General features: G+C 44.7%; 1 protein-coding gene across 1 annotated transcript in view; it reads left to right on the top strand.

Moving 5' to 3' along the window:
* Positions 1 to 8,475, top strand: part of LOC121538375 (contactin-3) — a 69,229-nt gene extending 60,754 nt beyond the window's left edge. Inside the window, exons 20-23 of the mRNA XM_041846309.2 lie at positions 122 to 308; positions 684 to 796; positions 1,071 to 1,236; positions 6,475 to 8,475. Of these exons, the coding sequence (XP_041702243.1) occupies positions 122 to 308; positions 684 to 796; positions 1,071 to 1,236; positions 6,475 to 6,572 (564 nt within the window). The 3' untranslated portion in view covers positions 6,573 to 8,475. The remainder of the gene's footprint in view (positions 1 to 121; positions 309 to 683; positions 797 to 1,070; positions 1,237 to 6,474) is intronic.
* The last annotated feature ends 13,329 nt before the right edge of the window (positions 8,476 to 21,804 follow it).

The following is a 21,804-nucleotide window of genomic DNA, read 5'->3' as shown; positions in this document are numbered from 1 at the left end:
CACATGTCCACAAGTCTGTAACATCGGATGGTTGTTTATTCAGTGTGTCAATGTGTTTGCTTCTGTCCCTATTCAAGTAATACATTAAAAGATAAACTCCCATTTCCTCCCATTTCAACAGGTGGTGTACTGGGAGGATGACACCAAGCCAGAGACAATGGGGAAAGTGAGGGTACCTGGGAGTCAAATCTCGGTCACTGTCAGTGGCTTAGGGCGAAACACTCAGTATTTTCTCACAGTCAGCGCTTTCAACACAGCTGGTACTGGCCCTTTCCTCCCAGCCATCAACGCCACCACCAAGAAATCACGTAGGTGTCTTGAACACACTAAAATACGGACCTAGACGGTCAATGGAGGGAATTCCATCAATTGCTCAGCAAAAGGGAACATTTGTTAATAAACTGGACAAAGGTGTAGTGGACAGAGGGTGTAGGGTTCTCCATTCTATGTAGGGTTCTATTTCAGCACGTTTACTTTTTGTCAAGGCAGTGGTTGGGAAATAGCTCTTATTTAAAGGTCAATTCTAACTGCATGGTGGGTAGCTGTCAGGAGAAAAGTGTGTTGAGTAGAATGAGCCAGGCCATAGAGATACAATGACTGGTGATGATGACTGGGAGAGGTCATGACTTGTTATGGTAACATACAAAGAAACTTAATGACAGAATGCTGCTTGTGTCCAACAGCACCTGGACAACCTCCTCTAAATGTTGAGTGGACCTTGATTGGCTCCCAGATCACTATATACTGGGAGCCGGTGGTAGCCATGGAAACAGAGTCAGAGGTCACCGGTTATCAGGTGAGTTTATATTATCCTCAGACTTCCCACTTACTTCAAAACTAGTAATGGCAAATTAGTCCAGCTACATATTTATCAATATCTGCTGTACTTATTGATCAATACCTACATATTTCCGTTATGTCCAGGAAGAATCACATACCTTGCGTGGTCGTCTGGTCCACCACCTTGTATAGTTTCTAATGATAAATCCCATCCTAATTCTTCACCAGACAGAGAGAACTTGCTGATAATGAAGAATGCTACTCCATGTTTTCTCTTTTTCCCCCATCAGCTGTCTTATAGGAGTCTGAAACATAAGGAAGAGAACATGCTCTTGACAAACAATTCCACAGCCGAGCTGACCCTTGTTGACGACGACGACTATGTCATTCACATCAGGTCGCTGAGCGAGGGAGGGCTCGGCCCAGCCACAGATCCCATCCGCATCCACAAACTAAGTAAGCTGCTCATAATGTGAAGCATTAACTAATCTGGGTTCAGCTAAAATATATTTGTTAATGAAGATATTAACAAAATACAACAGGCCCTTGGACTAACTTAATGTGACAATGTGACGTTTCAATCCCCATCGGGACTGGGTCAGGTTATTAGAAATGGATGGATCTTGGAAATGTTTTGTAGATTTAATACGATCTGCGCACAAAGGAGAAGCAAGTTCGGAGGGACCAAGAGTCTTGTCTCAGCTTATATCCAAAACTAGTTATATCTACAGTTGAAGTCGGAAGTTTACATACACCTTAGCCAAATACATTTAAACTCAGTTTTTCACAATTCCTGACATTTAATCCTAGGAAAATGTCCCTGTTTTAGGTCAGTTAGGATCACCACTTTATTTTAAGATTGTGAAATGTCAGAGTAATAGTAGAGAGAATGATTTATTTCAGCTTTTATTTCTTTCATCACATTCCCAGTGGGTCAGAAGTTTACATACACTCAATTAGTATTTGGTAGCATTGCCTTTAAATTGTTTAACTTGGGTCAAACGTTTCGGGTAGCCTTCCACAAGCTTCCCACAATAAGTTTGGTGAATTTTGGACCATTGCTCCTGACAGAGCTGGTGTAACTGAGTCAGGTTTGTAGCCCTCCTTGCTCACACACGCTTTTTCAGTTCTGCCCACAAATGTTCTGTAGGATTGAGGTCAGGGCTTTGTGATGGCCACTCCAATACCTTGACTTTGTTGTCCTTAAGCCATTTTGCCACAACTTTGGAAGTATGCTTGGGGTCATTGTCCATTTGGAAGACCCATTTGCGACTAAGCTTTAACTTCCTGACTGATATCTTGAGATGTTGCTTCAATATATCCACATTATTTTCCTTCCTCATGATGCCATCTATGCTGTGAAGTGCACCAGTCCCTCCTGCAGCAAAGCACCCCCACAGCTGCCACCCCCGTGCTTCACGGTTGTGATGGTGTTCTTCAACTTGTAAGCGACCCCCTTTTTCCTCCAGACATAACGAAGGTCATTATGGCCAAACAGTTCTATTTTTGTTTCATCAGACCAGAGGAAATTTCTCCAAAAAGTACGATCTTTGTCCCCATGTGCAGTTGCAAACCGTAGTCTGGCTTTTTTATGGCGGTTTTGGAGCAGTGGCTTCTTCCTTGCTGAGAGGCCTTTCAGGTTATGTCTATATAGGACTCGTTTTACTGTGGATATAGATACTTTTGTACCTGTTTCCTCCAGCATCTTCACAAGGTCCTTTGCTGTTGTTCTGGGATTGATTTGCACTTTTCGCACCAAATGACGTTCATCTCTAGGAGACAGAACGCGTCTCCTTCCTGAGTGGTATGACGGCTGCGTGGTCCCAGGGTGTTTATACTTGCGTACTATTGTTTGTACTGATGAACGTAGTACCTTCAGGCGTTTGGAAATTGCTCCTAAGGATGAACCAGACTTGTGGAGGTCTACAATTTTTATTCTGAGGTCTTGGCTGATTTCTTTTGATTTTCCCATGATGTCAAGCAAAGAGGCACTGAGTTTGAAGGTAGGCCTTGAAATACATCCACAGATACACCTCCAATTGACTGAAATTATGTCAATTAGCCTATCAGAAGCTTCTAATGCCATGACATACATTTCTGGAATTTTCCAAGCTGTTTAAAGGCACAATCAACATAGTGTATGTAAACTTCTGACCCACTGGAATTGTGATACAGTGAATTATAAGTGAAATAATCTGTCTGTAAACAATTGTTGGAAAAATTACTTGTGTCATGCACAAAGAAGATGTCCTAACCGACTTGCCAAAACTATAGTTTAACAAGAAATTTGTGGAGTTGTTGAAAAACGAGTTTTAATGACTCCAACTTAAGTGCATGTAAATTTCCGACTTCAACTGTATATTATGTGAGTGCATATTACCATTCTATTACCATCAGGTAGTTACAGCTGAGATAGCACTGGAAACACTGTTTCCATCAAGCTGAAAACAGTTTTTCAACAGTTTTTCTCTAGATTAAGTCATTTAGGAACTTGATAATTTAGCCAAGAGACTTTTCCCTCTTTTGGGCTCCGCAGGCTCGTATTTTGCTGAAATATGCAGCACAATCTATCTCTGTCACTAAGTTTCGCTTCCCTTCTCTCTGGATACTATATTACCTTCCTGGGAGACTACAGGAGGAGACCTCTTCCTTTCCTTTAAATGCTAATTAGAGGTTCAAGCAGCGAAGCTCGCTTGGGTCCCCCTAAAGGCTAGAGCCAGCACTGTTTATTGTTTTTGATGAAGTTCATTATTAGGAGATCAAGCAGCAAAGCTTCGAGAAACCCTCTCATGCAATGCCATGCCAGTTGGCCAGATGGTGGCGCTATAACACACAATTGAAAATGATTTTTTTTTTAAGCTAATGCCCCTCACTCCGTTTGACCTAGAGTCGCAAAATTCGGTACATAGGTTCGCCATTATGGATTTTCCACCATTTAGAATTTTGTGGGAAACACTTTAATGACATCTCCTCCGGAAGCACTGGGCTGACCTGGATGGAACTTGATATATAGCATCTATGGACCAAGGTCTCCCAAAACAACATTTCTCTGACTAGTATCTCAAACAACATTACATTTACATTTACGTCATTTAGCAGACACTCTTATCCAGAGCGACTTACAGTTAGTGAGTGCATACATATTTTTCATACTGGGGATCGAACCCACAACCCTGGCGTTGCAAACACCATGCTCTACCAACTGAGCTACACAGGTTGTTATGGACAAATAAACATTAAAGTGACCTGACGCATAAATGCATATGAATCCGACATGGATATTTATATTGTAACAAAACTTGATACAACAACTGTGGGAAGCCTTGGAGTCAACATGGGCCAGCATCCCTGTGGAACGATTTTGACACCGCCTAGTCCATGCCCCGATGAATTGAGGCTGTCCTGATGGCAAAAGGCAGCAAACTCAATATTAGGAAGGTGTTCCCAATGTTTTGTACACTGTGTATACCCGTTGATTCTTGAAGAATATAACTTATATATGCCTCCATGAGCTTAGTTCAACTGTCGTACCCCATCAGAACCCAAGATATAAGCTTGTTTTACTCCAATGTTGTAAACAATGTAAATGTAAACAAACACTGTATAGCCTCAAAACATGGTTAAAAGTACACTGAACAAACATATAAACTCATTATGCAACAATTTCAAAGATTTTACTGCGTTGCAGTTCATATAAGGAAATCAGTCAATTGAAATAAATTAATTTGTCCCTAATCTATGGATTTCACATGATAGGGAATACAGATATGCATCTGTTGGTCACAGATACCTTTAAAAAGAAAGTAGGGGTGTGGATCAGAAAACCAGTCAGTATCTGGTTTGACCACCATTTGCCTCATTCAGCACGACACATCTCCTTCACATAGAGTTGATCAAGCTGTTGATTGTGGCCTATGTAATGTTGTCCCACTCCTCTTCAATGGCTGTGCGAAGTTGCTGGATATTGGAGGGAACTGGAACACACTGTCGTACACTTCGATCCAGTGCATCCCAAACATGCTCAATGGGTGACATGTCTGGTGAGTATGCAGGCCATGGAAGAACTGGGACATTTTCAGCTTCCGGGAATTGTGTACAGATCCTTGCGACATGGGGCCGTGCATTATCATACTGAAACATGAGATGATGGCGGCAGATGAATGGCACGACAATGGGCCTCAGGATCTCGTCACGGTATCTCTGGGCATTCAAATTGCCATCGATAAAATGCAATTGTGTTCTTTGTCCGTAGCTTATGCCTGCCCATACCATAACCCCACCGCCACCATGGGGAACTCTGTTCACAATGTTGACATCAGCAAACCGCTCGCCCACACGATGCCATAAAGTTGAAACCGGGATTCATCCTTGACGAGCACACTTCTCCAGAGTGCCAGTGGCCATCGAAGGTGAGCATTTGCCAAATGAAGTCGATTACGATGCCGAACTGCAGTCAGGTCAAGATCCTGGTGAGGACGACGAGCACGCAGATGAGCTTCCCTGAGACAGTTTCAGGGTGGCTGGTCTCAGATGATGCCGCATGTGAAGAAGCCGGATGTGGAGGTCCTGGGCTGGCGTGGTTACACGTGGTTGGACGTACTGCCAAATTCTCTAAAACGACCATTGGAGGTGGCTTATAGTAGAGAAATGAACATTCAATTCTCTGGCAACAGCTCTGGTGGACATTCCTGCAGTCAGCATGCCAATTGCACGCTCCCTCAACTTGAGACATCTGTGGCATTGGGTTGTGTGACAAAACTGCACATTTTAGAGTGGCCTTTTATTGTCTCCAGCACAAGGTGCGCTTGTGTAATGATCATGCTGTTTAATCAGCTTCTTGATATGCCACACCGGATAGGTGGATGGATTATCTTGGCAAAGGAGAAATGCTCACCAACATGGATGTGAACAAATTTGTGCACAAAATTTGAGAGAAATAAACCTTATCTGGGATCTTTTATTTCAGCTCATGAAACATGGGACCAACACTTTACATGTTGCGTTTATATTTTTGTTCAGTATATAATTTTTACATCATGGCTGGTCAGTCCTTATATCCATAGCTCTGTCTATGAATTTGAGAGTGGTTACATTTCTCCAGGCCCATCCCTCAGCTTTTTACCAAAACAGAGGCGGGGTGCCGCTTTGTTATTGTTTCAACTAAGGATGTAGCTTTAAGGAGTACAGAAGTAGCTCATCGAGAATCCATTTTGTCCTGATAGTGGCGCTGTGGTGCCATGAGGTTTGAACCCCGCCATGGCTGCTTGCAGCTATATTTTGTAATATTGATATTCTGTGTTGAGCCACTGAAAAGGATGGAGAGGATTGCATTCCAAACTGGCCTTTTCTATAAAATTTCATTTCAGATACGAAATGTTTCCCCCCCTCTATTGAAATATAGAGAAATCCTGTATTTGTACTTCTTTTTTGTTTTCAAAATCATATTAGCAGGACATGGGTGGTGCAGGAAGTGCCCCTGGAGACCAGGGTTCGATTCCCTAGTCCCATCCCTTCACTATTCGATCTGTCTGCCTCTCATAACTGCTATCTATTGCTCTATTATATAAAAACAAGAACAAAAATAGGAGAACAAAAAAATCACATACGAAAGAACATTACATGGGTCAAATACCTAAGACGAGGTATTATCTCTGTTTCATAAATCCTTAATGTTGGCGTTGTGCTTTGTTCTAGGTATGAGTGCGCGAGGCTCGAGGGCCTGGAGTCTGAACACATCCCCTGTCTCTCTGCTCCTCACCATCGCATTGTCAACGTTCAGGTCTACATCGTGACAGAACGTCAGGCTACTATCTTGTTTAGAAATAAAATAAGCTGTCTTTGCTCCATTCCAAATGACCCATCTACAATTATAATTTTTTCTAACTGGGAAAGTCATGGTACAGACTTTCCATTTTGGAGGCAAGACAATAATTTGGGAACATAATTTGTTGTTGTTTGGGCGCATGTTATGATGAACATTGTGTTAGGTCAAGTGCTGTCAACTTCTGAAGATATCTGCTTGGGTTGTACATTTTAGGTGGATGTTCAGATGAATGCGCTATTTACTTTTTGTAGCCCTGAATGATACAAATGCCTTACTTCCATTCATGTGCCAAAGTAGTTTGAATCGTTTAGTTGTAGGCTAAATGCTAAGCTAGCAATGCCATGCTTTTTTTTCTTCATATTTTCATTTGTAATTAAACCTTGTCACACTCAAAGTTGGTTATGAAAGTTATTACCTATGGTAATAATACTTGTCATTTAAACTTTCAAGGTTGCGATATGAAGTTGACTTTTGTAATTTTTACGTACTCTGAGGTGGTCATTGAAGCGAAAACTTTTACTTGTTTCGCTGAGCCAAGTTAAGTTATCTTGCTTACTCATTGAGTAGACACAACCATTTGCCTGTGCCTGTGCCTTTGAAGGTGTGAGAGTGTGACAAAGAAAATCGCTTCACTTGACTTATAGTCAGTGTTGTGCAGCATTTCAGAGCTCTTTAAGTGATCGTTATCGTATCATTATGTGCTACATGAGACCCATAAGACGAGCTGTTTGAGACAGTGCAAGTCGTTTTCTCAATGTTTTCATTTTGTCATTGTGGTAGAGACTTGATTGTATCACGAGGGCTCCTTACAACTATAATGAGCCAAAATCTAAATACTGACCTTACAGTGGATGGATAGATTGCATTTAATAGGAGGACTGTCTTTACCCCACATCACCACTACCAATATGTGACACCCACCTGGGTGATGCACGGCAGCCATTTTGTGCTAGAGTGCTCACCAGTCGCATGGTGAAAATGGTGCCAAATGAGACCCAAGCAGGCAAAGTCATTCACCCACAAGAAAACCCATGGCGCCTTACTGTATATTGAACTCATGCATGACATTGACCTATAGTCAGCTAAATATGTACTAGACTTGCCTATCATTTGTTCAAGGTTCAATTAGCCTTTTCTTGAAACGTATGTATTGTATTATAGGCCCTACATATATTTCAGCGTAGCCTCAACTGCTCAGGTGTTCGGTCCTTTACACACCAACCTTCACTGGTCATAAAGCAGAGAGAAGCTAGATCAGACGGCTGACAGCACATGATACAGTGGTCTATTTAATGCCCTGACTTGACAAATGAAAAGTCTGATATCTGCCATGATTTAGCAGCAATTAAAACATATTAATAAATTAGAGTGAGCCTAGGGGCCTCTATGGGAAAGGGCATAGGACTAATGGTTCTATGACACCACAGAAGATTAATGTATCAGGATTCAGTGAGAGGAGCTAAATCAGAACGATTCCATCAGGATGGAAATATGGTTGTGTGTGTGTGTGTGTGAGCCTGTGTGTGCCTGTGTGCATTGTTAATATATTTATATTAACTTGCTTCTCTGTGTGTCACAGATGACTGTCTTTTGGAAGGATTTTTTAAAAGCTCCAGACCATTTATTGTACTGGCAATCAAACATTTGACACATTTTTGTGCTCACTTTCAAATAGAATAACAAACCATGAAGTTGCACATCTGCGATGGTGTAACCTGGGTTGTGTTTATTAGGCACCAAATGGAAGAAAACTGACTCAAACATGGAGGGACTACCTGGACTAAGAAAGGCTCCTCGGAATATATATCCCAAAGGAAATAAATGATCTCACTCCAATACATTTTAATGGAAAGTTAGCAAAAATAGATAAGATCTTGCTACCATGGAAAGGTAAATACCTGTCAATTTGTGGAAAAATCACCCTGATTAACTCTTTAGTATTACCCAGTTTACCTATTTGCTTATGGTCTTGCCTACGCCTAGCGAACAGTTTTTTTTTTATGATATGAGAATAAAATATTCCATTTTATTTGGAACGGCAAGCCAGACAAAATTAAACGGGCCTATTTATATAATGAATATGAATTCGGAGGACAGAAATTATTAAATATTAAAGCTTTAGACCTATCACTAAAAGCTTCAGTCATACAAAAGTTATACTTAAATCCGAACTGGTTCTCTAGCAAATTGTTAAGATTGTCTCACCCAATGTTCAAGAATGGCCCTTTTCCCTTTATTCAGATTACAACCTCTCACTTTCAGTAATTTGAAAAGGAAATAATCTCCCAAATATCACTATTTCTAAAACAAGTCATAGAAAGTTGGTTGCAATTTCAATTTAATACTCCAGAAACGACAGAACATATAATGCAACAAATATTGTGGTTAAACTCAAATATACTAATTGATTAAAAAAACATTATTCTTTTTTAAAATGTTTAAAAAAGGTATAATCTTCGTAAATTATATCATAGGTAGGACTGGTGGAGTTATGTCGCACATGCAGCTAACAAAAACATATGGAAATGTCTGCTCTACCCAAAATTACAACCAAATAATTGAAGCATTACCGCAAAAATGGAAGAGGAAAGTGGAAGGGGGAAAAAGTAAGGAACTTGTCTGTCGGCCCAGCATTAAAGAACACAATTGGTTAAGGAAAATTGTGATAAATAAAAAAGTATACCAGTTTCATTTAAGGACCAAAGGATTGACAGCCGTCCCATATAGATTGCAAAATAGTTGGGAAGAGATTTTTGACGTACCGATTCCATGGCATAGTGTTTATGAACTGATACGCAAAACGACGCCGGATTCAAAACTTTGAATTTTTCAATTTAAATTATTATACAACATTTTGCTACCAATAGAATGTTATTTATATGGGGGATACAATCTTCCCAGCTCTGCAGATTTTGCTGCGAAGAGACAGAATCATTAGATCATTTGTTTTGGTACTGTCCATTTGTAGCTTGTTTTTGGACACAGGTCCAGGAATGGCTAAAGGATTGCAATATTTACCTGGAGCTAACCCTGCAGATAGCACTACTGGGTGACCTGAAAAGTCATAGTCAATCGATCAATAATATAATAATACTTTTAGCAAAAATGTTTATTTTCAATTTACAATCTGTAGAAACAATGAGAATAGAAGGGTTCAGAAATTTTGTAAAACATCACAGTACAGTTGAAAAATATATGGCAAATAGAAATCCAATATGGATGGTGTTAAGAGATAGATGGGTGGTGTTGAATGGAGTTGAAGGATTGGACTAATAACAACTAACAACAACTAATAACAACAAGATAACTAATGTAAAGCATACTGTGTCCATAATAAGTATATAGGTTATAGGTTGAGAGCTTTTGTGAAAGAGCACAGTTAGAAAGATATGGCATATAGAAGCAAACCAGATGGACATCATGAAAAATGATCAGAGAGGTTGAGGGTAGAGGAAGTTCAGGAGTAAAAACAAACAAAATATAATTATTGTAAAATTGACTGTGTCCATAAAATGTATATAGTATGTATAAGCTGGAAGTAGAGGCCAAAGCATTGTTGTTCACTAGTTTACTCCAATTAGGGAAGGGGTGGTGGGGTTGGAAAGTAATAAAGGGAAATATATTTTTTTAAAGGATAAGTGTATATATATGTATGTATATATTATACAGTGAGGGAAAAAAGTATTTGATCCCCTGCTGATTTTGTACGTTTGCCCACTGACAAAGAAATGATCAGTCTATAATTTTAATGGTATGTTTATTTGAACAGTGAGAGACAGAATAACAACAAAAAAATCCAGAAAAACGCATGTCAAAAATGTTATGAATTGATTTGTATTTTAATGAGGGAAATAAGTATTTGACACCTCTGCAAAACATGACTTAGTACTTGGTGGCAAAACCCTTGTTGGCAATCACAGAGGTCAGACGTTTCTTGTAGTTGGCCACCAGGTTTGCACACATCTCAGGAGGGATTTTGTCCCACTCCTCTTTGCAGATCTTCTCCAAGTCATTAAGGTTTCGAGGCTGACGTTTGGCAACTCGAACGTTCAGCTCCCTCCACAGATTTTCTATGGGATTAAGGTCTGGAGACTGGCTAGGCCACTCCAGGACCTTAATGTGCTTCTTCTTGAGCCACTCCTTTGTTGCCTTGGCCGTGTGTTTTGGGTCATTGTCATGCTGGAATACCCATCTACGACCCAATTTCAATGCCCTGGCTGATGGAAGGAGTTTCTCACCCAAGATTTGACGGTACATGGCCCCGTCCATCGTCCCTTTGTTGTGGTGAAGTTGTCCTGTCCCCTTAGCAGAAAAACACCCCCAAAGCATCATGTTTCCACCTCCATGTTTGACGGTGGGGATGGTGTTCTTGGGGTCATAGGCAGCATTCCTCCTCCTCCAAACACGGCGAGTTGAGTTGATGCCAAAGAGCTCCATTTTGGTCTCATCTGACCACAACACTTTCACCCAGTTCTCCTCTGAATCATTCAGATGTTCATTGGCAAACTTCAGACGTGCATGTATATGTGCTTTCTTGAGCAGGGGGACCTTGCGGGCGCTGCAGGATTTCAGTCCTTCACGGCGTAGTGTGTTACCAATTGTTTTCTTGGTGACTATGGTCCCAGCTGCCTTGAGATCATTGACAAGATCCTCCCGTGTAGTTCTGGGCTGATTCCTCACCGTTCTCATGATCATTGCAACTCCACGAGGTGAGATCTTGCATGGAGCCCCAGGCCGAGGGAGATTGACAGTTCTTTTGTGTTTCTTCCATTTGCGAATAATCGCACCAACTGTTGTCACCTTCTCAACAAGCTGCTTGGCGATGGTCTTGTAGCCCATTCCAGCCTTGTGTAGGTCTACAATCTTGTCCCTGACATCCTTGGAGAGCTCTTTGGTCTTGGCCATGGTGGAGAGTTTGGAATCTGATTGATTGATTGCTTCTGTGGACAGGTGTCTTTTATACAGGTAACAACCTGAGATTAGGAGCACTCCCTTTAAGAGTGTGCTCCTAATCTCAGCTCATTACCTGTATAAAAGACACCTGGGAGCCAGAAATCTTTCTGATTGAGAGGGGGTCAAATACTTATTTCCCTCATTAAAATGCAAATCAATTTATAACATTTTTGACTTGCGTTTTTCAGGATTTATTTGTTGTTATACTGTCTCTCACTGTTCAAATAAACCTACCATTAAAATTATAGACTGATAATTTCTTTGTCAGTGGGCAAACGTACAAAATCAGCAGGGGATCAAATACTTTTTTCCCTCACTGTATATATACATACATACATACATACATACGTACATACACATATATATATATATACATATCCTTTAAAATAATATATTTCCCTTTATTACTTTCCAACCCCGCCACCCCTTCCCTAATTGGAGTATACTAGTGAACAACAATGCTTTGGCCTCTACTTCCAGCTTATACATACTATATACATTTTATGGACACAGTCAATCTATACACAGCTGTGGAAAAAATTAAGAGACCACTGCAAATTCTTCTTAAATCAGCATCTCTACATGTATGACAGCCATTCCATTCCAGTGTCTGTTGAATTCCAACACAGGCACACCTCATTCTACTGAATTAGGTTGTCATGAGCCCTCTCACTCCACCGGGTTACCACCTTAATGTGTTTCCACTATCTTCCACTCTGCTCATCTCTCTCTCTCTACTCAGCCTAACTAGCTCCACCTGTCCCTGCTCTGCTCGGCTCTAATTACTCTGCCAGCTGCGCTGCATTACCCACTAACCTCTCCCAGTATTTAAAGTCCTGTCTTTCAGCTCTCCTTTGTCAGATCGTCTGCAAAGCTCACACCCGGAACCTGTGTGCTCGCGCTTCTGGCTCACCCTTGTTTTGTGACCCCGGACCTGCCTGATTCTTGGATACTCTTCTGCCCCAGGAAAACCAGACCTGCTTTCTGCCATTACGACTCCTGACTACTCTTCGACCCCGGACTTCTGGACCACCAACCACCGGCGTCATCGGACGCATCGCTGCCACTGGGGGGGGGCACAGACCCAGCACATTGGACGGGATAACCCCTGGAGCCTTCACTCACTCCCTACTTCCCTTTTCCCTTAAGTTTTAATAAACTTTCTGGTGTGTCGCAATTGTGGTCCTCTTGTCGTCTGTCTGAACCGTGACAGTACGATCTGACCATCATGGACTCAGCGCACACTTCCCCCGACATGGAAACCGAAGAACCTGAGCAACCCACCGCCATGCTACGCCTGGAACACACTGAGAGAGAGCTAGGCCGCATGAGCGGCGACATCACCTCTCTGCTTCAGGTCGGCCACCAACAGCATCAGCAGTTCCAGCAGCACCAGCAGCAGTCCCAGCAGCAGCAACAACAACTCGCCAGGATCATCCAACTCCTCACCAACCTTACCCCAGCCAGTCTGCCCACCAGCCCTGCCTCCGAGTTACCTGCCCCGGTCATTGCAGCCGCTGCCCCGGAACCCAAGATTGGAAACCCCGAGCGGTTCAACGGCGATTCTACCCAGGTCCGGCCATTCCTGACTAGCTGCCGACTTCAGTTCTCCTTGCAGCCAAGGACCTTCGCCACGGAGGGGGCTAGGGTCGGGTATGCCATCACTCACCTGACGGGCCGAGCTCGACTCTGGGGAACAGCAGAGTTCGAACGTCAAACCCCCGCATGTGCAACCTTCGACCTGTTTGCTGAGGAGATGCTGAAGGTGTTTGACCTGGATTCACCAACCGCAGAGGCGTCTCGTGAACTGTTCAGTATTCGACAAGGCAGACGTACAGTCGCAGACCATTCCATCGACTTCCGAACCCTGGCAAGACGAAGTTCTTGGAACACACCATCGTTGGTGGACGCGTTCTTCCATAGCTTGGCTGACTATATCAAGGACGAGTTGGTCTCCCATGAACTGCCTTCCACTCTTGATGAAGCCATCGCACTGACTGTCCGGATCGACAGAAGGATACAGACCCGTCGTCGTGAGAGGGGGCGCCAAGGTCCACCAACTACCGGCATTCGGAGAGATCCGACTGGGCTCCTGTCAGCTACTGCCACTCACCCAAGTCAGCTTGATCAGTCTGAGCCTATGGAGATTGGGCGAGCCTCTCTCACTCCTGCAGAGCGCCAGCGCCGCTTCACCTCAAACCTCTGCCTCTATTGTGGAGGTGATGGACATCGTGTGGTAACCTGCCCTTTAAAAGCCGAAGCTCACCGGGCATAGGGGGAGTCCGGTTGAGCTCAATGACCATCCAGTCCTCCGACCGCAAACCCCTTGCTGCAAGTTCACCTCCGCCTCTCTGACTCAACTCACACCCTGGCTGCTCTGGTGGATTCGGGCGCCGAAGCCAACATAATGGACATCAAGCTGGCACGCCAACTGGGACTGGAGAACCTCCGTTTGACACCTCCTATTCCTGCCCGGGCACTGGACGGACACTTACTCGGATCGGTCACTCATGTCACGGCCCCGGTCTTGATGGGTCTGTCCGGAAACCATCAAGAAACTATCCAGTTTCACCTGCTCCCCTCTCCAGGCCAACCCCTCATCCTGGGTTACCCATGGCTCCGCCCGGCACAACCCTCAGCTCGACTGGGTGACCGGGGTGATCAGGGAGTGGGGAGAGGACTGCCACCGAACCTGCCTGCTTGCTGCCGCACTACCCCCTCGGCCAGTACCTACTAACTCCGCTCCTGACCTCTCCCATGTCCCAGAATGCTACCATGGTCTCAGAGAAGTGTTTAACAAAGCAAGAGCCACATCTCTGCCCCCTCACCGACCGTACGACTGTGCCATCGACCTCCTCCCTGGAACAGCCCCTCCAAGGGGCCGTCTTTATTCGTTGTCTGCTCCTGAAAGAAGGTCCATGGAGGACTACATCAATGACTCTCTGTCCACAGGATTGATCCGTTCATCTTCATCTCCGGCTGGTGCTGGCTTCTTCTTTGTGGGGAAGAGGGACGGATCTCTTCGCCCCTGCATCGACTACAGGGGACTCAACGACATCACAGTGAAAAACCGTTACCCTCTCCCTCTGCTCACCTCTGCTTTTGAGTTGCTCCAGGGAGCCACTGTTTTTACCAAGTTGGATCTCAGAAACGCTTACCACCTAGTGCGGATCCGGGAGGGAGATGAATGGAAGACCGCATTCAATACACCAACAGGCCACTACGAGTATCTGGTTATGCCTTTTGGCCTCACCAATGCTCCTGCTGTGTTCCAGGCTCTAGTGAATGATGTACTGCGGGACATGTTAAACAAGTTTGTCTTCGTTTACCTGGATGACATCTTAATCTACTCCAGAAACCTGTCTGAACACACCCGCCATGTCCAGCAAGTCCTTCATCGTCTTCTGGAGAATTCCCTCTACGCCAAGGCAGAGAAATGTGAGTTTCACGTCAAGACAGTGGCCTTCCTGGGGTACATAGTGGCAGAGGGAAGTATCCAAATGGATCCTGCCAAAGTATCAGCAGTCACTTCATGGCCAGTTCCGGAGAACAGAAAGAAGCTGCAACAGTTTCTGGGGTTTGCTAACTTCTATAGAAAGTTTATCCGGAACTACAGTACCGTTGCTGCCCCTCTCACTGCTCTAACCAGCACCAAGCAACCCTTCACCTGGACCCCAGCAGCCGACAAGGCCTTCAGTACCCTCAAGGTAAGGTTCACCTCCGCTCCCATCCTCCAGATGCCTGACGTGGACCGGCAATTCATTGTGGAGGTGGACGCCTCGGATGTGGGAGTTGGTGCTGTGATTTCTCAGTGGGCTGCGGAGGATAGGAAGCTCCATCCCTGTGCCTTTTTCTCACGTCGGTTGTCCCCCTCTGAGTGCAATTACGACATAGGGAACCGAGAGCTGCTGGCTGTGAAGCTTGCCTTGGAGGAGTGGCGTCACTGGCTGGAGGGGTCCACCATTCCATTTCTCGTTTGGACCGATCATAAGAACTTGGAGTACATCCGCACGGCCAAACGGTTGAACTCCAGGCAGTCCCGCTGGGCCCTGTTCTTCACCAGGTTTAATTTCACTCTGTCATACCGGCCTGGATCACGCAACACCAAGCCAGACGCCCTCTCCCGTCAATTCCAGAAGGATGACAACCCCTCCAAGGATCCTGTGTCGATTCTGCCAAGTCCCTGCATCGTAGCAGCTCTGACCTGGGCTGTTGAGGAACAGGTGCTGGAAGCTCTCCGTAACCAGCCCGGTCCCAGCACTTGCCCAGCTGACCGCCTTTTTGTCCCCGAAAACCTAAGGTCCCAGGTCGTTCAGTGGGGACATGACTCCCGCCTAGCTTGTCACCCTGGCTCCACCCGCACTTACAACCTGCTCGCCCAGAGGTTCTGGTGGCCCGCTCTGAGAAAGGATGTACGGGGAATTCGTCCAAGCCTGCCCCATCTGCAACCAACACAAGTCGTCCTGCCAGCCCCCCAGCCGGATTGCTGCAGCCCCTGCCTGTGCCCAGACGCCCCTGGTCTCACATCGCCCTTGACTTTGTCACGGGGCTGCCCCCTTCAAGGGGCAAGACCGTCATTCTCACCATAGTTGACCGATTCAGCAAGATGGCACACTTCATTCCCCTCCCCAAGCTCCCAACCGCCAAGGAGACCGCCCAGGTGGTCCTGGAACACGTCTTCCGGATCCACGGACTGCCAAAGGATGTAGTTTCTGACCGTGGTCCACAATTCTCCTCCGCTTTTTGGAAGGAGTTCTGTCACCTGCTGGGAGCCACAGTCAGTCTGACTTCCGGATTCCATCCCCAATCCAATGGGCAGTCAGAGCGGGCAAATCAGGAGCTCGAGAAGGCACTGCGATGCATGACCTCACGCAACCCCCACTCCTGGTCGCAGCAATTGACATGGGTGGAGTACGCACACAATTCTCTGACCTGCTCTGCCATCGGTATGTCCCCTTTCCAATGTGTTTATGGATACCAGCCTCCTCTATTTGCCAGTCAGGAAGGGGAGGTTACTTGCCCATCTGCACTTGCGTTTGCCCGTCGATGTCGCCGCACCTGGTCACAGGCCCGAGCCACACTTCTCAGATCCGTTGCCAGCTACACTACCGGGGCCAACCGTCGGAGAATCCCTGCTCCCACCTACCATGTTGGTCAAAGGGTGTGGTTGTCGTCAAGGAACCTGCCACTCAGGGTGGAGTCGCAGAAGTTGGCACCTCGGTTCATTGGCCCATTCCCTATCATAAGAGTGATTAGCCCAACTGCTGTCCGGCTCCAACTGCCTAATTCCATGAGGGTGCACCCCACTTTCCATGTGTCTAAGATTAAGCCCATTCATGAGAGTCCGCTGGTCCCTGCTGCGCCTTGTCCTCCTCCTCCACAGCTCGTCGATGGTGGTCTGGTTTACACCGTCCGCCGCCTGCTTCGGTCCAGACGGAGGGGTAGGGGTCTCCAGTACCTCATTGACTGGGAGGGCTATGGACCTGAGGAAAGGACCTGGGTGCCAGCTAGTCGGATTGTGGATAGGACTCTCATCACCGCCTTCCACCAACGGCATCCTGATCAACCTGCAATCCGTAGGGGGCCGCCCCAGAGGGATCCCTAACCGTCCTGCCCGCTCGGCTTCCTGTCCTGTGCCTGATCCTGTCTCGGGACCTGTCCCATCTCCCGACCACGGCCCTCCGGCTTCCTCCGAGGATGAGGGCGTTCGCTCGGACCGTTCGGAGGAGTTCTAGCCCTCCTCCGGCTCCCCTCCTCCCGCCCGGCGTGGTGTTGCTCTTGGGACTTCTGGGGCCGTCCCTTGGGGGGGTTCTGTCATGAGCCCTCTCACTCCACCGGGTTACCACCTTAATGTGTTTCCACTATCTTCCACTCTGCTCATCTCTCTCTCTCTACTCAGCCTAACTAGCTCCACCTGTCCCTGCTCTGCTCGGCTCTAATTACTCTGCCAGCTGCGCTGCATTACCCACTAACCTCTCCCAGTATTTAAAGTCCTGTCTTTCAGCTCTCCTTTGTCAGATCGTCTGCAAAGCTCACACCCGGAACCTGTGTGCTCGCGCTTCTGGCTCACCCTTGTTTTGTGACCCCGGACCTGCCTGATTCTTGGATACTCTTCTGCCCCAGGAAAACCAGACCTGCTTTCTGCCATTACGACTCCTGACTACTCTTCGACCCCGGACTTCTGGACCACCAACCACCGGCGTCATCGGACGCATCGCTGCCACTGGGGGGGGGCACAGACCCAGCACATTGGACGGGATAACCCCTGGAGCCTTCACTCACTCCCTACTTCCCTTTTCCCTTAAGTTTTAATAAACTTTCTGGTGTGTCGCAATTGTGGTCCTCTTGTCGTCTGTCTGAACCGTGACATAGGTACTGATTAGGTGATCACATGAACCAAATCTTATTTAACGAGGAAAAGTATAAAAACCACTGCTGTGGTCATCACTATCCTCTTGCAGTAGGACCAGCTGGATGGCAAAAACAGTGCTAATAGTACCTCAAAAGTAATATTAATCAAGAAATAACTATTGACCATGCCAAAAGAGTTGAAAAGGAAAGTTTTGAGTGAGGAAAAGAAGGGTTCAATTCTGTCTTTACTGGCAGTGGGATACAGTGAGCGTCAGGTTGCTTCCATCCTTAAAATTTCAAAGACGGCGGTTCATAAGAACTAGGTCAAGCAGCAGACATTGGAGACAACAAAGCAACAGACCGGCAGAGGGCGAAAACGACTCTCTACTGACCGGGATGACCGCCAACTCATTCAAATGTCACTCAACAACCGTAGGATGACATCAAGTGACCTACAAAAATAATGGCATTGGCAGCTGGGGTGAAGTGCACGGCGAGGACGGTTCGAAACAGGCTCCTAGGGGCAGGGCTGAAGTCGTGCAAAGCTAGAAAAAAGCCCTTCATCAATGAGAAGGAAAGAAGAGCCAGGCTGAGGTTTGCAAAATACCATAAGGATTGGACCGTAGAGGACTGGAGTAAGGTAATCTTCTCTGATGAGTCCAATTTTCAGCTTTGCCCAACACCTGGTCATCTAATGGTTAGACGGAGACCTGGAGAGGCCTACAAGCCACAGTGTCTCGCACCCACTGTGAAATTTGGTGGAGGATCGGTGAAGATCTGGGGGTGCTTCAGCAAGCCTGGAATCGAGCAGATTTGTCTTTGTGAAGGACGCATAAATCAAGCCACGTACAAGGTTGTCCTGGAAGAAAACTTGCTTCCTTTTGCTCTGACATTGTTCCCCAACTCTGAGGATTGGTTTTTCCAGCAGGACAATGCGCCATGCCACACAGCCAGGTCAATCAAGGTGTGGATGGAGGACCACCAGATCAAGACCTGAACCCCATTGAAAACTTCTGGAATGTGATCAAGAGGAAGATGGATGGTCACAAGCCATCAAACAAAGCCGAGCTGCTTGAATTCTTGCGCCAGGAGTGGCATAAAGTCACCCAACATCAATGTGAAAGACTGGTGGAGAGCATGCCAAGACACATGAAAGCTGTGATTGAAAATCAGGGTTATTCCACCAAATATTGATTTCTGAACTCTTCCTAAGTTAAAACATTACTGTTGTGTTGTTTTAAAAATGAACATGAACTTATTTTCTTTGCAGTATTCAAGGTCTGACAACACTGCATATTTTTTGTTATTTTGACCAATTGTCATTTTCTGCAAATAAATGCTCTAAATGACAATATTTGTATTTGGAATTTGGGAGACATGTTGTCAGTAGTTTATAGAATAAAACAAAAAAAAATATTTTTACAAAAAAACACATAAATGATAATTTTGCAGCTGTATATATATATATATTTGCGAGAGAAAAATACATATGGGGGATTGGAAGTGATGCAGACAATTACAATGTTTTTTTTGTTTGTTTGTTGTTGTTTTTTTAGGCGGTAGATCACCTTTAATATTGCAGATAGATCGTAACTTCCATCAATGTAATTGTCTGCATCACTTCCAATCCCCAATATGTTTTTTTCTTCTCGCAAATATATATATACAGTGGGGGAAAAAAGTATTTAGTCAGCCACCAATTGTGCAAGTTCTCCCACTTAAAAAGATGAGAGAGGCTTGTAATTTTCATCATAAGTACACGTCAACTATGACAGACAAATTGAGAAGAAAAAAATCCAGAAAATCACATTGTAGGATTTTTTATGAATTTATTTGCAAATTATGGTGGAAAATAAGTATTTGGTCACCTACAAACAAGCAAGATTTCTGGCTATCACAGACCTGTAACTTCTTCTTTAAGAGGCTCCTCTGTCCTCCACTCGTTACCTGTATTAATGGCACCTGTTTGAACTTGTTATCAGTATAAAAGACACCTGTCCACAACCTCAAACAGTCACACTCCAAACTCCACTATGGCCAAGACCAAAGAGCTGTCAAAGGACACCAGAAACAAAATTGTAGACCTGCACCAGGCTGGGAAGACTGAATCTGCAATAGGTAAGCAGCTTGGTTTGAAGAAATCAACTGTGGGAGCAATTATTAGGATATGAAAGACATACAAGACCACTGATAATCTCCCTCGATCTGGGGCTCCACGCAAGATCTCACCCTGTGGGGTCAAAATGATCACAAGAACGGTGAGCAAAAATCCCAGAACAACACGGGGGGGCCTAGTGAATGACCTGCAGAGAGCTGGGACCAATGTAACAAAGCCTACCATCAGTAACACACTACGCCGCCAGGGACTCAAATCCTGCAGTGCCAGACGTGTCCCCCTGCTTAAGCCAGTACATGTCCAGGCCCGTCTGAAGTTTGCTAGAGTGCATTTGGATGATCCAGAAGAGGATTGGGAGAATGTCATATGGTCAGATGAAACCAAAATAGAACTTTTTGGTAAAAACTCAACTCGTCGTGTTTGGAGGACAAAGAATGCTGAGTTGCATCCAAAGAACACCATACCTACTGTGAAGCATGGGGGTGGAAACATCATGCTTTGGGGCTGTTTTTCTGTAAAGGGACCAGGACGACTGATCCATGTAAAGGAAAGAATTAATGGGGCCGTGTATCGTGAGATTTTGAGTGAAAACCTCCTTCCATCAGCAAGGGCATTGAAGATGAAACGTGGCTGAGTCTTTCAGCATGACAATGATCCCAAACACAACGCCTGGGCAACGAAGGAGTGGCTTCGTAAGAAGCATTTCAAGGTCCTGGAGTGGCCTAGCCAGTCTCCAGATCTCAACCCCATAGAAAATCTTTGGAGGGAGTTAAAAGTCTGTGTTGCCCAGCGACAGCCCCAAAACATCACTGCTCTAGAGGAGATCTGCATGGAGGAATGGGCCAAAATACCAGCAACAGTGTGTGAAAACCTTGTGAAGACTTACAGAAAACGTTTGACCTGTGTCATTGCCAACAAAGGGTATATAACAAAGTATTGAGAAACTTTTGTTATTGACCAAATACTTATTTTCCACCATAATTTGCAAATAAATTCATTAAAAATCCTACAATGTGATTTTCTGGATTTTTTTTTCTCATTTTGTCTGTCATAGTTGACGTGTACCTATGATGAAAATTACAGGCCTCTCTCATATTTTTAAGTGGGAGAACTTGCACAATTGGTGGCTGACTAAATACTTTTTTTCCCCACTGTACATATACATATACACATAAATACATATACATACATATATATACATATCCTTTTAAAATATATTTCCCTTCATTACTTTTCAACCCCACTACCTCTTCCCTAATTGGAGTAAACAAGTGAACAACAATGCTTAGGCCTCTACTTCCTGGTTTATACATACTATATACATTTTATGGACACAGTCAATTTTACAATAATTATATTTTGTTTGTTTTTACTGTTGAACTTCCTCTACCCTCTACCTCTCCGATCATTTTCATGATGTCCATCCGGTTTGCTTCTATATGCCATATCTTCCTAACTGTGCTCTTTCACAAAAGCTCTCAACCTATAACCTATATACTTATTATGGACACAGTATGCTTTACATTAGTTATCTTGTTGTTATTAGTTGTTGTTCGTTGTTATTAGTCCCATCCTTCAACTCCATTCAACACCACCCATCTATCTCTTAACACCATCCATATTGTATTTCTATTTGCCATATATTTTTCAACTGTACTGTGATGTTTTACATAAGTTCTGAACCCTTCTATTCTCATTGTTTCTACAGATTGTAAATTGAAAATAATTTTTTTTGCTAAAAGGATTGTTATATTGTTGATCGATTGACTATGACTTTTCA

This window comes from Coregonus clupeaformis, chromosome 24, assembly GCF_020615455.1.
Source record: "Coregonus clupeaformis isolate EN_2021a chromosome 24, ASM2061545v1, whole genome shotgun sequence".
Classification (NCBI taxonomy): domain Eukaryota; kingdom Metazoa; phylum Chordata; class Actinopteri; order Salmoniformes; family Salmonidae; genus Coregonus; species Coregonus clupeaformis.
The sequence above is the reverse complement of the archived record's forward strand: the minus strand, read 5'-3'. Positions and strand labels throughout refer to the sequence as shown.